The 17,781-nt window shown below is 38.0% G+C and overlaps 1 protein-coding gene across 1 annotated transcript; it reads left to right on the top strand.

Annotated features, from left to right (window-relative positions):
- The first annotated feature begins 1,507 nt into the window (after positions 1-1,507).
- Positions 1,508-16,620, top strand: LOC146324323 (uncharacterized). Its single transcript, XM_084723634.1, has 12 exons — positions 1,508-1,725; positions 2,517-2,670; positions 2,756-2,909; positions 4,231-4,437; positions 6,633-6,785; positions 6,870-6,957; positions 8,987-9,158; positions 12,049-12,205; positions 12,725-12,907; positions 13,682-13,766; positions 14,546-14,641; positions 16,475-16,620. Exons 1-12 carry the CDS (start codon positions 1,626-1,628, stop codon positions 16,618-16,620), a joined length of 1,695 nt encoding a protein of 564 aa, XP_084579760.1. The 5' UTR covers positions 1,508-1,625.
- Positions 16,621-17,781: the final 1,161 nt, after the last annotated feature.

Here is a 17,781-nt window from a genome sequence, read left to right as displayed (position 1 = left end):
ATTTTTAGTAAATATGGAAAACATCAGCACTTTAAGTTAAAATAAAAAATGAATTTTAAACAAACAAATTGCTGTACACATCATTTGTATTATTTTTTTCAAGCTTGCCATTTTTCTTTTTAATATCAATAAATATTGTGTCTTTCTGTCATAGTATTTTTGTACCTCAAGTTTTTGGCATTGCTACATCCCTAGTTAATATTGATTAAAAGTTATCCATCATAAACCCATTGATTTTGATTTTATTTGCTTTTTGTGTGGTGAAAAAGACAAACACACACACCCAAATGAGTGATTTACCTGGTGATATTTTAACGAAGATGGTTTGGTTTCATTGTGTCATACAAAGAAACTGAAAATAAAAAAAGTTATGACTCTTCTCACTCCTCTCATACCATTCGATGCTCTGAATGTCCAACAGCTCCTCCCCTGACTCCCCCATTTCCTTGATGCTTTTATATGTCATTTTGAATTTTGTATTAAATGACATTTCGCATTTGTTTTTGTTTGTTTTGTTTTGTTTTGGCCCATGTTCTGAAGAAATCTAGATCTAATTTCACCTGTTTTGACAAGCTTGAAGTGAACTTGCAAGTTTGTGTGAGTTGAAGTAAGTTACATAAGTACTTTTTTTAATCCATCCTAAACCAAGCAGATTGTCTTATTCTATTCTTTAAGAACACAGACCTAGTATAGTATAGTAGACATATAGGCTTTAGGTGCCTGTTTTTATTTCTCTTTTACTCCATTTGTGCCTTATTAATGTATCATTGTTATATGAGACATCTCGGCTTCCAATCCACAAATCTAACAGTAGTTATTAGTGTTTTACACAAATACGGGTGGAACTTACCAATTACAACTGCTCTGGGTACTTGTACTTTTATGAGTATTTTCAAGTCTGTCATTTTATTTGTACTTATGTTTTAACCATGCAATCTACTTGGTTACTTTTAAAATCATAACTGTGTGAACAGCAGTTTTATATTTTGAAAACACCTTTAATCTGCATTTTGTAGCCAGTAAGACTAAACAGGATTAACAGAAACACCTTTCCACTAAATGCCTATTGACAACGCATTAAAAAAAAAAAAAAAAGGTTAAAAAGTAGGGAAACTAAAACCCTGACTAGTTTTTCAAAAGAATACTTCGAACTAATACTTGATGATTTTATTTTATTTTTTAACGCCAGTAGTTTTATTTGTAGTTGAGTAATATTTCAGTAACAATTTGAGTACAGATCAGATTTTCAGTACTCTTTCCATCACTGTACAAAACAAATAGCTTATCACCACCAGTGACAGATGGTTAAATGTTTCTGGTGGGTCCCCACATGACAAATATGAGCACCATGAGTGCTCTTGAATTATTTATAGCCTGAAGATAACATGGGAATGAATACTTGCTTTAAAAAAAGGACTGGCATTGTTTAAACATCAACTTCCCAGCATCCGATCGATGTAATCGGCCATCTGCTTCTCTTGGCTACCGTCCTAGTTGAGTCAAAATCAATCGATGTCAGAGTAACCGATCAGAAGTTAAAGTCCAGCACAGTTCAATGTTGTCCCGGTATTATGGTCGTTATTTCGCCTTTACTGTTGGTGACGGTCGCTGGTAGTTAAAGCGGGATGGATACCGACCTGACTTTCTCCTCTCGTCGGTCACCCGTGGTGTGTTTACACGGCTGTGTGGCGTCCAGTCAGCCGTTAGCTTCAAATATAGGACTGGGTGAGTGGACAACAGTTGCCATGGAGATCTAACGTTATGAAGTTAACGGACGTTTTCAGACAGCAAAATTACATTTCAGAGAGTTTGACATTCTTTTGTTGTTCCACTTAAGAATGGCATTTCCTTACTTCTTTTGTTTTAAATCAGAAAAATCCACCAAGATAACAAACACCACAGACAGTTAGCGGCAGTCAGTTGTCTAGCCGGTTGAGAGCAAACTTTAGCATAGTTAGTTTTCCTGCTTTGGAGCACTGGGGAGCTGCCATACTGTGTGTAACACAGGCTCATATGTATATGAAGAGCTATAACAATGTCCTTGAGTAATCAGTTAATCATTATTGTCCATAAACATTCGAGGACAGTTAAACTGAACAATCTTCCTAAGACCAAGGTGACATATTTAATTTACTTTAAAAAAAAATGTTTCTTGCACAATATGGATTTTTTTCAGCCAATACTGATAATTACCAATACTGATAAGATAACCAATAATTCAACATTTTTGTATTGTAAAAAGAGGCTTATATAAATTGTAGTTTATGCACAGCAGAAGGTAAGAAAAGCTGTTGTGAACAAAGATGGATGATATATGTGAATATTTCACAGCTCTGACCAAACCGGATCTGACTGACATCACTATTATAACAAAAACAACACTTCTGACTCTTCAAATGTTTATTTATTTGTTGTAGTAAAGTACATAAAAAAACAACATCATCATTTTGGCTAAGGTAGGAATGCTCTTGTAAGTCAGTTACATTAATCAGAAGTGGATATCTGTTTCTGTCCAGACGTCCTGAAGCGTGGTGGTAATGCGGCGGATGCTGCGGTTGCCATAGCAGCAGCACTTGCAGTAACAGAGCCATGTAGCACCGGTCCTGGTGGAGACGCCTTCTGCTTGTTCTACAATGGAGAAACCAGAGAGATCAGAGGAATCAACGGCAGGTGGAGACTCTTCTCTCTCTCACTGTGGTTAGTTGTCTCCGTAATCCAGAATGTTCAGCTGAGTCTCTCTCCTCTGTGTCCTCAGTGGTCGTTCGCCCAGAGCTCAGACCCTGGACTTCCTGGAAGGACGTGGTTACACTGCAGAGGCCCCTCCTCCACCTTTTGATGTCTTGAATATCACAGTACCAGGGGCCCCTGCATGCTGGTGTGATACCATACAGATGTTTGGTAGTCACAAGGTTTGACTGTGTGTGTGTGTGTGTGTGTTTATGTACCTGTCTGTGTAGAACTGTGTGTGCTGGTATTTGTGTTATGCAATGGTACCCTGTCAGGAACATTTAACATAATCATTTACATAACATAAACAACCTAAATGTAAACAGTGTAGAAGGAGCCATATTGACACACATTACCAACGCACTGGATGTGGGACTCTTGACTCTTGTGTATTTTAAACAGTGCAGTTGAAGGTGACTCAAGGAGGCATAAACAAGGAGCGGACAAACTATCCTTCAGCTCTGTGGATATTCGCTTTTTTTGGTCAAAACAGCAGTGACTTAGCCATCTATGGTAGGGTTTCTACAGGTCCAGGGAAATAGGGGTCTCAAACTGAAACTAGAAGAGTGCACTTAGCAGAGTGCAGATCTTCATCAGGCAACCCAAATGAATATTTGGATGGGACCCAACATTACTTAATTCTGAAAACAATTACACATTTTTTTCTTGGTAACTACAACAGATTACAACTGCATTTATTTTCTAATTTAATTACATGTAACCAGTAATCAGTAACTCTCCAGAACTACTAGTATTCTATTAGACTTCTTTGTGAAATTTTGTGGCCTTGACTTTAGTTAACCAAAATCAGTTAATCCTTGAGTCCAAGTGGACATTTGTACCAAATTTGAAGAACTTCTGTCAATCCCTCTTTTAAATATCTCTGTTTAAAATGTAAAAGTAAACATAGTAATGTCAGTACAGCTACACTGGCTTTTAATAACAGGTGTTATTTTTGTGAAACAGTAGCAGTAATGTACCAGCTCAAAATCAGAGAAAACACAACTTTCCTGACTCACATTTTGCAACCAGCATTCAACAGTTATAAATGGAGAAATCACGTGTTTTGCCACAAACCTGGCATTAGCTTGTCTGAATCCAACTTACTCACTAGAAATATTTTTAGTTAGAGGTGTGAGTATTTTTTTTCTCAATTTAAAATAATTTCATTACGCTACACTACAATTGCAACAGCTAAATGTTCCCTAAAAGTTCACTTGTGTTGGTTTTGTGTTATCAGAATGTGTCTTGGGAACTGTTATAAATTATTAACCACAGCAGAACTGAACACTAAAGATTAAGAGAGTTTTGGCAAATCAGAAAAGTGTCCCCTCACTTGTACAGCAATTATTAGAGTTTTTTCTGTCTGGAAAATCCTCAAAGGAAATTACAAACCAGTTTTAGTCTCCACATAGTTCATCTCAAAACAATGACTCACACTTCCTGCTCCGTGAGGTTTCCTGTGAGGTAATAAGCGTGTGTTTCCTCTCCCTGTTTCCCTAGCTGTCCTTGCAGGAGGTGCTGAGCGGGGCGGTGGAGCTCGCAGAGGTGGGGTTTCCTGTTGCCGAGGTAGCAGCTCACCACTGGGCAAACGGGGTGGCTGCTATGAGAGAAGCTGGGAAGGAACTAGGTGGAGACCTGCTGATTGATGGTCATGCGCCCAAATGTGGACAAGTGTTCAGAAACCCTGCCATGGCCCAGACCCTGAGGGTAAATCTTTGAAACTAAAACACACAAAAACACATACTCATAGGTCATGTGAGGAGCACTGGGTCACATTCTTCTGATCTCTGAAGGAAACAGAACAATGTAGAACCCCAGAAAAACCACTGTGCTGGTTCCATGTCCTCCCAGAGGTTGTTTGCTTTTTCTAAAATTGACTTAGCCCTCAATGTGGAAAGACCTTGGATGAACCCAGGGGCATAGTGGGTAATTAACCCTGAACCCATCAGTGCGTTGGACTCAATTTGGAAGATAAACAAGGTAGATAGAGGGAAGGATGAGTATAGCTTGTGCTGGGTTGAGCAAAATAGAAAGGACATTAAATGAGGCAAATAGAGAGGGAAGGGAGGATGGGAGAGGAGGGAATGAAAGCAGGCCAAAAAAATGAAATGCGCAGAAGAGAAAGAGAAGGACATTTGCATGAGAAAAAAAGAGAATAGGGAGAATAAATGAAGTATAACTGAAGAGTGTAGACATTAAATCACCTGTATACCTGGCCATCAGCTGAATACCTCATAGAATAACACACTTGAAAATACAGACCACGCCTTCAACACAAATTGACTTCTTCATTACCAAACAGTGGCTGAATACAAGGTCTCTGTTTATACCTCACATTGTTAGACTCTTACACCTATGACACTTAAACAAAAGCGGTTCATGTTTCAGGAGTAGTTTGAAAAGAACATGAACCCAAACTTGGGATGGCAAAGTTGGTCTGTCTGTCAGTTGGCCAGTTTGTCCGGACTACTGGATGAAATGTCATGAAATTTTGTATAGAAATTCATCCTCAGACGATGAATCCCTCTGATCCCCTAACATTTCATGTAGGTCTTTTTTTCCATTGCTTTGGTTTATGACCAAATACCTGCAGAATTATTCTCACCAGCCTCAGCTGTACTTGGTGCTTGTGCTAATGAGCAAATGGTAGCATGTTACATGATAAACTAAGATGAAACTGCTGGAATTCATTTGCTTGGCAGCATTGAGTGACTTTGGCTGATTTAGCTCATAACTTGCATTTTTATTCCACCATCAACCAATCGATTTCTTGGAGAGTAAGTAGACTATGAGCCAATCAAGATTTTCTTTGGTTGACCGCAGCCCGAATGGTGAACAAGGTAAACATTACACCTGCTTATTATCATTGTTACTGTGAGTTTGTTGATGTTAGTATTTAGTTCAGTCCAAGTACAGTTCATCAAAAACAAAAAACAAAAAAAAAACAAAAAACATTTCAGTTAAAATAGTACTTCAGGCACACAATCTTTTCTCATGTCTTAGCATAGAGCTTTACAATATCAATATCCTGTGAAACTGCACAGACTTTGTACTTTCCATGATTGCTGAGTCAGCTACAGTGGAATGGAATCTAGATATACAAATGACTCTGATAACTCTAACATACTAAGTTTGTAAAGAGTTATTCGTTGCAAAAATGTATATACGACACATTTTTACAGAGGTGCTTTAAAATATTCTTTGAAACATAAGTTAACTTTTCACTTAAACCATATTAAGTCAGGAGGCACATTTTTACTTTCCTGTGCACTAAGTGAATGCACGACCATGATTGTGCATGCGGACAATGTGATATTCATAAAACCAGTCAGTGAGACGTCACTAGAACGACGGCTGACCCCACTGTGTGTGTGTGTGTGTGTCTGCTGGTGTGTCACCATTAAAGCACGCACTGACTGATGCTCCTCTGTATTACTACATCAAACACCCAGTCTTTAGTGATCCAATAATGCAGGAACACTTCCAAGTACGCCCATGACAACCCCCCCCCAACACACACACACACACACACACACACACACTCACACTCATGTTCCTGGGACAGTAGAAACAATAGCAGTGACCTCAGCCTTATTGATGGATGGTTTCCATGGCATCATAATGGTCATTCCTCAGCGATGACGGTGTGTGTTACTTCCTTGTGGTGAAAAATCACACATTCACACACACAATCCTGTTCATTTGATAACATTGATTGGACTGGAAGATACACATCATCCCCGCATATCTTTCAACCTGGACTCATTTGTGGCATTACATCATGCAAAACATCATATTTGTATAAGTTTTTTTTACTGTGGTCTTAAAGAATATAGATGGACAGCAGAATGCAATGACAACAGATGACTGATCGATTGATTGATGGACTGATGTATCGATAGGAGCTTGGCGAGCGTGGCAAACCGGCGTTCTACCAGGGCAGAGTGGCCCAAGCCATTGTCGATGTCATCAACCAAAATGGAGGCGTCATGACCCTCGATGACCTCAGCAGCCATGACAGCGAGGTCATCACACCCCTAAGCACAGAATACAAGGTGAGGTCAGTGACCATAGATGCTTATTGTATGTGTATTTTGATAACATGGTCAGCAGAAGGAATGACTCCATTGTTTGTTCAGGGTGTGCGTCTGTGGGAGCCCCCTCCTAACAGTCAGGGACTGACTGCCCTGCTGCTGCTCAACATCCTGGAGAACTTCCCCCTCAAAGGTATTCAATGATATCAGCAGAGATACATTAAGACCTCATACTAGAGACTCTAGATTAATTCTAGATCTAGATTGCCAAAACCTCTTGGCAGTCTTGATTTATTTGCCAGAGTTCAAATATTCTTCTCTTAAATCTCTGGCCTCACCTCGTTATAATGGAGATAAATGGAATTCCATTTGTGCTGCCAAAATTGCATATGAAAACCTTTGCAGCAGCTGTTTCCAGAAACAATGACCTGTTTTCTCTGTATAATCCTCACAATTTACTCTGAACAGTCTCTCTGAGACTATATTTCTTTCATAGAAAGTGGTTCACGGTCTGTGGATTACATAAAACCTTTGCGATTTTCAGTGCAACAAGCAAAATTCGTCTCAGCCTCATTGTGTTTGGGTGGTTGCAGAAATCTCGGCTACTGAGCTAAGTTTTTAGTTTTTGTTATGTCATGGTGGGAAGAGCACAAACATTGAAGATGGCTTTCTTTTTAAACGACCAGTAAGACTTTGTGCATTTAGGGGTGAGGTTGTAGATTGCAAACAGCTGAATACGGCTCGCCTCACCCTCCCCTTGTGTAGGAGAAACTACAGTGGCTGTGAAACCCGCACAAAATGTGAAAGGCCCCTAGAGCCTTTTTTGATTTGTCCGTTCTGAGCTACTTTAGAAATATGGCTGTGTAACATTGCATTATTAGAAGCTTGTGAGAAACTTTTGGCCGTTCTTTTGGCTTTTGAGTCTGAGTGGTGACCTCTAGCAGATATACTCCTTTGCTTAAAATCCAAGCCAACGTAAAATATTCATGGAAGTGTGTGGGCAATGACGGCTGCATCGGTTGAAATGGATGTATCTATTTTTGTATGTAAATCTTACACGCTGGAACTTCACCAGCTTGCACAATACCAGGACCCTGAAAATGACCTTTATTATTTACACTATTTTCCTTTCATGGCATGTGAAAACGTTTTCTGTTAAAAAAAAAAAAAAAGAGGCTCATTCAGACAGCTCAAGTCTCATTATTGTTAGTATTTTGGCAAATATAGCTGATTAAATTTGAAACAGTGACAGCCCTGAAATTCTGACTCAGTGCCTGTGACAACTGACCCGCCTCTCTGGAGACTCAGGACATGAATCAGACATGAATCAGTAGACGTCTCACACTTGCTCTGATTCATCTTGGGCTAGAAAACCACCTCAAACTGGTCAGGACAAAAAACAAAGTAGCGTATTCAGTAAAAGACGCAACTGACTGAAAGCTGATCTCTGAGAAATGCAGATTTGCAAGATCACAAGATCATAAGATCATGTGAGAATCCGTCCTGTCAGGCTTCAAGTTATCCGTTTGTGTGTGCAGCAAAAGTGATGCAGACAGTCAGCATCCTAAGAGGGACTACTGGCACCTACGGACGTGGTTTTAGGTGTGACAACAGCGAGAAGTGTCCATGGAAGCATCTGGTGTCTAACAAACAATGGTCCTGAAGAGGTTAGCGCAGATACTGTGATAGCATCAGTTATATCAGAACTGGAGAGTTTGATTTGCCAACAGTCTCCGCTGGTTGATCCAATTGGTTGAAGTTAGCCTGTGCTAGACAGATGGTTCACCTAATCACCTGCCAAGTGTGTTTTAAAGTGCCTGCCCTTTTCCGGTTTCTTAAGACAACTTCCCAGATGATTCTGTGTAACAAAACATCTGCCGTGTCAGGTTAATGACTTCAAATATCTTTGGTTACAGCAAGTCAAAAGAAAGAAGAATCTAGGAGATGACATGTTGATTTTAGAAATTCCACTAAATATGATGATAAAATTACATTAAATGTATGTTATCACATTTTTTATGATTTATTTATTTATTTATCAACTGTATTTGTCTAAAGTTGCTTCCTTCAATCCTTTTATTTGCTGCTTCAAGTGAAAAAAGTCACAAAAAACAACATTTTTGTAGATTGTGGAATTTGATTTGCGCTCATCTGTTGCATCTCATCTGTTGTGTGTGTGTGTGTGTGTGTGTGTGTGTGTGTGTGTGTGTGAGTGTGTGTAGCTGCAGGCCATAACAGCTCAGACTACATCCATGTGCTGGTGGAGGCTGTGCGCTTGGCAGTAACAGACGGTCTCTGTTACCTGGGCGACCCAGACCATGTGACTGTCCCCCTGGAAACCCTACTGGGCAAGAGCTACAGCCACCAGCAAGCACAGCGCATCAGCATGGACAGGTGTGTGTTTAAGTGTGTGTACTGTGTGTATGTCTGTTAGTACCAGTGTGTACCAGTCGTACTCTGTTGACTTTAGATAGGATTGTAGACTTTTACTTCCCCCCTGACCTTCATGTCCATCCCTTCATACGTGTCTGTGTGTTTGTATGTGTGTGTGTGTGTGTGTGGGTGTGTGTGTGTGTGTGGGTGTGCGTGGGTTTCTGTGTGTGAGTGTATATTTTGGCAACAGTGATGTAGACTTTGAACTTAGGTCTTTATCAGCTTCAAGAGAAACAGACAAACAGACTATAAAAGTATAAAATAATATAATGATTTCTTAACATGCACACACACACATACACACCACACCACACCACACACATACCACATATTCTGTGGTAATAAATCCTGGTGTTGTTTTATATTGTAATAATGTATTTATTATTTATATTATTTATATTCAGTCCTAATATCCTTAAATTAAGGAGGGTGTTGTGCTACACTAGGCAACACACAGGCATGCATAGTAACAAGTTACAAGTAATGCAGGAGCAGGTATTTTATTTATGTCCCTTTTTAATACTTTTGATCTTTACTCAAGTATATTTTTGAGCCAGTGCATTTGACAAACATTGTTGTGATGCGATGATGATGATGAGAAGTTACATGATGAAGCACTTGCTCTGCCTCTTGAAAAACGTTGAGATCTCCGCTTTTAAAAACTCCTTTTCTAACCTCTTCGAGCACATTGAAGTAGCCTAAGTTGCACATACTGAAAGCGACAATGTGGCTATCTAACATTAGCTGTGTTAAGTTTTTATGTGTTACACTATTCTTTAATGTTATTGCCTTTGATTTATCTTGTAGCTATTGGTCTGTTGGGCTTTTAAATTGGTGTACTTTAGCAAGCAATAAAGCTAACGCCAATTTGAACATTAATGTTGCCAAGGCCAGCTTCAATGTCAACGTTACTTTCATAATTGCAGTTTTGCTTAAAAAAATACTACAATAGAAAGTGATTTGTACTTTGATTAATTTATTAACCAGATACCTTTTTACTTTTAATTTTCAAATATAATTTTCACTTTTACGTGTCATTTTTTATGAGAGTAAATGTACCTTTACTTGAGTATGTATTTTCATTATTCTTCCCACCTAACTCAACCTTTATGAGTCAACCGACCTTAAATTAAATATGTAATGTAATGTCTCTCATTAACACAAACAAGAAACCGCAACTAAGAAAATTGTTGTCATTTTGTTTATATGAACAGAATAACCAGGTAACTGAGAGAAATCCAGTGACAGCAGGAAATTACAGATCATATTTACACGCAGTGCCATAATCTGAAGACTGTAAAACCCGTGTTTACATGTGAGATTTCTCTGCCAACACCTTGGGATATTTTTGAACCAAGGCTGGCATATGTTTTATATGACACTACAGGCTGAAGAGCCTTTTGTTCTGGTTGGAACATCAAGTCTCACAGTGCTGTGAGAGGGCAGGTACTGAGAAAACACACAGTCATAAAGGTTAAGTAAGTGACAGCTTGTGCTTCCAGTATGTGAGGTTGGCAGTTTAGCCCTTTGTTTCTACATTAGAACCTTTATTTTCCTATACTTAATTAAAAATATTATATTTATGCTCTGATATAAATATTTACCACCTTAGTTTCATTATTTACCTGTCAGTGCATTTAAAAACTATAAAATTGTTTTTGCTGCTCAAATATGTAGAGATGCACAATTCACTTTTTTCAGTTTCAATCTGTTTCAGATACACGAATTTGGATATTTTATTTTAATTCTCTGTACTCATGGGCCGTTAGGACAGGTGGGCGTGGATAACCAGGAAAAAAAAAATATGGAGTGATACTAAGTTAAGAAATAAATAAACGAGATTGCTGATACTACCATGCTGACCTTTATTCCACTGAATTTCAACATGGATCGTTGTTAATGATTGATAAAAGGAATAATTGCGGAGTGAGGGGCATGAACTTTTTTTGACTTCTGAAGTGGGGCATGCCAGAAAAAATTTGAGAGCACTGATCTCATTCATAGAATTCTGAAATACAAAAATATGGGGACTACTGTATGTCTTTGTTTAATTACTAATAATTACTAATTACTAATAATTTAATTATTAAATATTGATAATTCATTAAAAACATCAGACTATGGAATCTGGATCAGAACTTTGATCGGTAACGTTGGTCCAGTATCTGTGACGTTACGTCAGTAGGAGCACCTGATACTGATATTGGGTTGATCCCAACTTTACAAACATGCTTAGCAAAGGAAATATGGAAATGTATGTATGAAAATATACTTCTTCACTCTTTTTTAGATAGGAAGAGTGATGTCACTCTTGTGTGTATATTATAATGTAAGTAGCGCAGGACACAGGCTCTGCACGTCTAAAGCTCAATAATTAACATGCAATATCTTGTTTATTTAGTCCATACACAAACTAAAATGTCAAAACGACAAGATGTGGTTTTGCATTTTCCCCCTGCCTCCAGTTTTTATGTTAGGATAAGCTAACTGGCTGCTGGCTCCTAGCCTCATATTTACTGTAACAACATATCGATCATCTTATCTAACTCAAGTCAAGGAAGAGTATTTCCAAAAAATCCTTAGTAATGAGTTTTTATTGACATCCACTATAAAAATGTGGCAAGAAAAGTCCCTTAAACATTGAAAACTGCTAATTCTGGCTACATTTTTGGCCTCTGGCTGAAAGATTTATATATCTTTACTCTGATCAACACAGATTTCTTCTTTTCAGTCCAGATGAGCCCCTCTTCTGCCTGTTTTTTCAGTTATTTTTAATAACCACACGGCAAAAACAGCACCAACGCTAATTGTTAATGCATGCATTTGTCGTTGTTTCTGTGTGTATCTGTAGGGCCATGGAAGACGTGAAGCCCGGCCTGACGTCAAGAAGTGACACAGTCTATTTCTGTGTGATCGACAGTCAGGGCAACGCCTGCTCATTTGTCAACAGCACCTACATGGGCTTTGGAAGTGGGCTGGTCCCGAAGGATTGTGGATTCTCACTGCAGGTCTGTGGGGTCAGACAGAGGGTATCAGTGTGTGTTTGAATCTGAGTGAATGTGAGGTAGCGACGTCCATGTAAAAACTGACCTTTTCACAGTTATTGGAGAGTAGATTTGTGGCAACATCAGTGGAGTTGATGAAAAAAGTCTGTGAAGCCAAGGCAAAAAAGAACATGTAAAATACCAGGCATGAATGAAGAGGCTGTAAATTTTTATTTTCCTATTTTATGCCGCTGTTTTGCATTGTCATTTTACCTTACAAGAGCAGCAGTGTATAGTGTGCTTGTGCATTGTGTGTCTATGTAAATTTGCGTGTGGTGCTAACCTGGAAACATTCTTTAAATCATGGACCAGATGTATGAAGACATTGTGCTATAGTAACATGATGATATGCAGTGAACTTCATTTCAGTAGAATTACCAGAAGCTTTTAAGAAAAATGCTAAAACAAAAAAAAAATATAGAACTAAGTGAGGAGATTGAAAAAGTTTATTTATGATGTGTGTCGTTATTTGAAATCTCACAGAATCGAGGCGCCAACTTTAATCTGCGTCGTGACCACGTTAACTGTGTTGCTGGGGGGAAGCGGCCGTTTCACACCATAATGCCTGCACTTCTCACGGACTCTGCAACCGAATCACAAAAATCACGACTCCTCGCTGCACTGGGGGTGATGGGGGGTTTTATGCAACCTCAAGGACACGTCCAGGTACGCTGTAATCAAGAATAGACTGAGGAGGAGCATGAACTGTAGAAAGCTCACTTTACTGTTAACTTTGTCATTAAATGCTATATGTGAGACATGTCCCTAACACTAATTTACTTTTATTTCTTGTTTTTTTTTTCTTTGTAAATAAGTCGCTATAGAGTTCTGTATGAATGACAGTCAGTGGGTTTTTGATTGGATTTTGGTTAGATGCTTGAAATAAGGTCTTCTTAAAATCCGTCAGTAAATACCCACTCATGAATTTTGAAGCTTTTATGTGTCACAAAAAGCGCTTGCTAACAAGTAGCTAAATGAAACTACAAAGATTGTGCAGGACTTTAAACGTCATCACACAACACATTCACTCAGTGGTGGTGACGCTGAAATTACAAAGTAACTTCTTTGTAAGTATAATAAGTTATATAGAGACTAATATACATTATAGATACAAAAAGAACTGGCAAGAGTGCATGAGAATTATGTCAAACTTTTTCATTCACACACTGTGAAGCTGTTGTGACGTTTATTTATAGCTTAATGTAAGCTTTTATCCAAAGACATCGTCCCTGCAGCATTTTATTGGTAATTTCATAGTCAGACCAGATCACTGGCTTCTGTGTGACTCAGCTTTTTGAGTGATTTATGGGGACCGCATTGCATTTATTTCAAGTTACTTTAAGAAGTATTTGAAATAACTGGAGCATAGACTGCTTTACTCATAGTTTTGCGAGTGTAATGTGTTAATGCGTTATCAGCTGATGTTGCTTTTGTGTTTAGGTGTTGTTGAACATGTTGGAATTTGGGATGGATCCTCAACAAGCTCTGGATGCACCAAGAGTTTATGTGGAGTATGACTACAAAAGTATGCCCCTCCACACACACACACACACACACACACACACACATTCTTTATAGTCACATACAGAGAACAGTGTGTTAGTATAAACATGACTTATATTCACTTACAGGAGCTTAAATACAAAGTAAAGTTACTACAAGGAGTTTTAAAGGACTTTATGACTGATGTCTCTTTATGGGTTACATAAGCAAACAAGAACATATGAGAGAAGATTAGCATTATTGTTTATTTTACAGTATTATGTGTATCACTGTTGTATATATTGTTGTTTACATATTTTATAGGCACATTTTTTTAAATATATTTTTATAGACTTATGATTTCTATTTCCATTCTAATATTTTCTGTGTGTTTATATATATTTCTGTTCTTGAATGGTTGTAAGGCAAACGGATCAGTGAAGTATTTCTGATTCTGATTCTGTAAACACAGAATAATTTATTTTTCATGTTATTTTTTGTCGTTTTTACAGTGAAAACACTACTGCTTTTGTCCAAAGGGGCCTCAAAAATCAACAAAACAAAGTTCCTTGTTTTTTTTGGCATTAAGGATGTTGCCTCGCAGCTCATGATATGGTAGGGAAGTGGTCAGATGAACTGTGCTCTCTGAACGGTTAAATGACGTTGTAAAATTTAACAACTGCTAAATTTTATCTGAGATGAGAATTGTGAGAAGTTTGTGAGAGAAGACAGTGTGTGTCAGCGTTATGTCCATTGTTCATATAAAGCACTTTTTTAAAAATCAAAATTATATTCTGATTTTCAAACGTTCTGTGTGTCTAGGTGATGAGTGGTTGGTTAATCTGGAGGAGGGTGTTAAACAGGAAGTAGCCGAGGAGCTGAGAAGACGGGGCCACAAAGTCAACTGGCCAATCACAGGTAACTTTTTGTCATTTACACTATTACGGTTTGCAGTGGCTGCATGATATTTTTCCACAGAATCTGTATGCCATAAAGTAGATTATTCACCCAATCATTTATTCATTAATAAAATATAAATGGAAAACTAACAAAAAAAGGGGAAGCGGTAATACAAGATGCCACTGAAACTGTCTGTTGTTTCATTGCTGATATATTTCATAAGAGATAGGTGCTGAATGTAGCCTACTCAGAAGTTAATTTGTTACATCGGTTGTTATATTGATTTGTAGTAACAGCCATAAACAAATGAGACCAGAGCTGAAACAACTGGTAATTCAAATCAGAGGTATTAGACAAAGGTTCCCTTAAACTTTGGTGCTTCCTGCTGCAAACAGGATGTTATTATTAGTTCCTTTTCCTAACCATGGACGTGACCTTAGCTTGTTCTTTTGCTGTTCTCAAGAACTAGAGATGTTAATGATTAGTCAAACGATAAATCAACGTTAAGAATTGAACAGAGTAATAATTTTGTTTGCCATTTCTCCAGAGCTCACAGGTGTGGTTTGATCTAGAAATTACAAACTTGTGTCCCATTTGATGTTGTTTTGTTTGATGGCGCCATTTGCTGAGGACAGGCGGACAAAAACAGCCAGTTTGAGCAAGAGCCTTATTGTTTTATTATTCTTTTCCTTTAAATGATTTGGGCTTCATGAATTAATCTGTGTTGCTACAGTGGATCGATTATTGAATGTTAATCTGTATAACTATCGGTTAAGAAAAAAAAGCACAGAATTTGCAACCCTAGTGTGAGCATGTTTTGTGCGATACCATCTGCTATGAACCTCTTAGCTGTGTTCATTCTGGAGGACCAGAACACCTTTCATTATTGGTTCCTTTGCCTACATGTGCCCCAACTCCAAGGGCCAATCCTCTTGTCCATTTTTAAGAAAACATTCATCTTGAACTAAATACTCAAAGAGCAACACTTTTGCACATCTGTAAGTAGACAGGCTTATAGGAGAGGAAAAGCAAAAAGACCCCCAGTCTCTCTCTTCTGGACATGCAAATTCAAGATTTTTTAACAAACATTTTATTGAAATGAATGGTGCAATGATGTGTAGATGTAATGCTTTAAATAAAATGCTGAATTATTGGAACTAATTCTTCATAAAAGACCAGTGTGTAGTGTGTGTGTGGCATCAGTGAGCTAGCAGATTGTAACCAGGTCACCTCACCCTCCCCTCCCAACAAATGGTGGCCCCTAAACATGTGAAAAGCATGAAAAAGCCTCTCTAGTTCTGGGCTACTGTAAAAACATGGCGGTGCAACATGGCGTACTCCAGGGACCTGTTCCCTCTGTAAATATAAAGGGGGTCATTCTGAGGTAACTACACTTTTTATCTTCTTTTGTCCATTTTCTGCCAATAAATCCTCTAAAATGTTAAACACTGGACCCTTTAATGCTTATTAGTAAAATTAGCAAATAAATAAGTAAAATTAACCTGTTCTTCTTGACTGCCTTCATCTATTTATGTTTTACTACCTTTTATTTTCAAACTAGTGAAGCCATTGTAGCAGATAGCCTTCAGGTGACTGATGATTTTATTATCATTCATGCAGTAACCAGATCAAATTAAAGGAACCAAACTTGTAACGGCTCACTGTGCTGCTCATCACACAGTGTCACTGCCTGACTGCTACTTTCATCTCCTCACATATAGAAGCCTTAAACTCTTGCGGGAGACACATGGGGTATTTGTTTTATGATGCATTATAGGGACAGGTAAGAGATGGAACATTTTAATGGGCTCAATGCATCTTTTTCATTTAACTTTTCATTCAAACACACAGGCTACAAGAGGTCTCAGTTTGGGCGGGGACAGATTGTCACAGTGGGGGATTGGTGGAACCCATCTGTCAATCAAGCTGATCATCCATCCAGGGTGCTGTGGGCAGGATCAGACCCCAGAGGGGACGGATGTGCTCAGGGGTACTAGACATACATGACCTCGTCTCCTCTTCCCTGTAAATCTATTGATCACAAAGCTTTCTGAAGGCAAGTTCATACATGGAGAAGAATAAATATTTGGCTGCGACATGATTCGAACATTAACTTAATTTATTAGCTGATTGATTTTTATTGCCGGGTAAAAAAGTTGACAACAACTCAGGTTTACAACAGTCATAGCACAGCATCATAGCAACACATTTATAAAAAGATGCCTCTGTTTGCAGTTCACACACATTTACCGTATGCAAACAGCAGCAGGAGAGTACATTAAGTCAAAATGCAAAACTCAAAATGTCTGAGTTTGTGGTGGAATTATCGGCACCACAGTCCAACATTTATAAGCCATGTTGTTTGCTCTTAAGTGCAGAGCAGCAAATAGGTAGACAAATGTTTGTGTAACACTGTATTACATACCAAAGATGCCTTCCTCAGCTCTGTTTTTTAGTTGAGATAATTATCTGTTTCAGTCCCTTTAATTAGTTTCTTCTGTTCTGACGTTTGCTAGACTTGACAACAATCTAATTACATACACTTAGAACTCTTCTGTCTCAATGATAGCTGTATCTTTAGTCTGGGTGTCAGATAAGAAGAATGTAATGTGAATCAAGTCAATCTGTGTTATATCGTCATTCAAATTCATTTTACATAATTTTCTTACACTTTAAAGCAAAGAATATTTATCTGTTGTTGGAAACAAACTGATTTAATGGTCTGTAGTTCAAATGATCACAAAATATGCTGGGTCTCTTCATGATTTTGTACTTTTTTACAAATGACAAATAAATGTAATTTATTTTAAAGTGATGTTTAGTTCTCAATGTTTTCTGTTCATGGCCTTGAAATGGTCTACAGATTCCTCTTTACCTGATAAACAGCTGATTTGGGCTCAAAATATCTTCATTACATAAAGAAAAGTGTTTGAACAGGGGGAGTTAGTACTGTTTGTAGTCCTTACCTGTTTGAATGCAGCTAGTGTTTTTTTTACTCAGCACATGGAGCAGATACTTGTGCATTAGTTTTTGAACCTCTGTTTTAAACCATTCTGTAGATATTGTAGAATTGTTTGTAGCTTTAATCATCGGTGTACTATAACAGATAAAGATATTGTGTTTTGTTTTTACAAATTGTGGTTTTACTTTTTCACAGA

Source organism: Lutjanus erythropterus, chromosome 7 (assembly GCF_056507025.1).
Source record: "Lutjanus erythropterus isolate fLutEry1 chromosome 7, fLutEry1.hap2, whole genome shotgun sequence".
NCBI classification, from domain to species: domain Eukaryota; kingdom Metazoa; phylum Chordata; class Actinopteri; order Lutjaniformes; family Lutjanidae; genus Lutjanus; species Lutjanus erythropterus.
Note: the sequence above shows the minus strand (reverse complement) of the source record. Positions and strands in the feature narration are given on the sequence as shown.

Coding starts and splice junctions, on each gene's coding strand:
- LOC146324323 (XM_084723634.1), top strand. CDS start 1,626: ATGGATACCGACCTGACTTTCTCCTCTCGTCGGTCACCCGTGGTGTGT. Junction 1,726..2,516: donor AGCTTCAAATATAGGACTGG/GTGAGTGGACAA, acceptor GTTTCTGTCCAG/ACGTCCTGAAGCGTGGTGGT. Junction 12,206..12,724: donor ATTGTGGATTCTCACTGCAG/GTCTGTGGGGTC, acceptor GAAATCTCACAG/AATCGAGGCGCCAACTTTAA.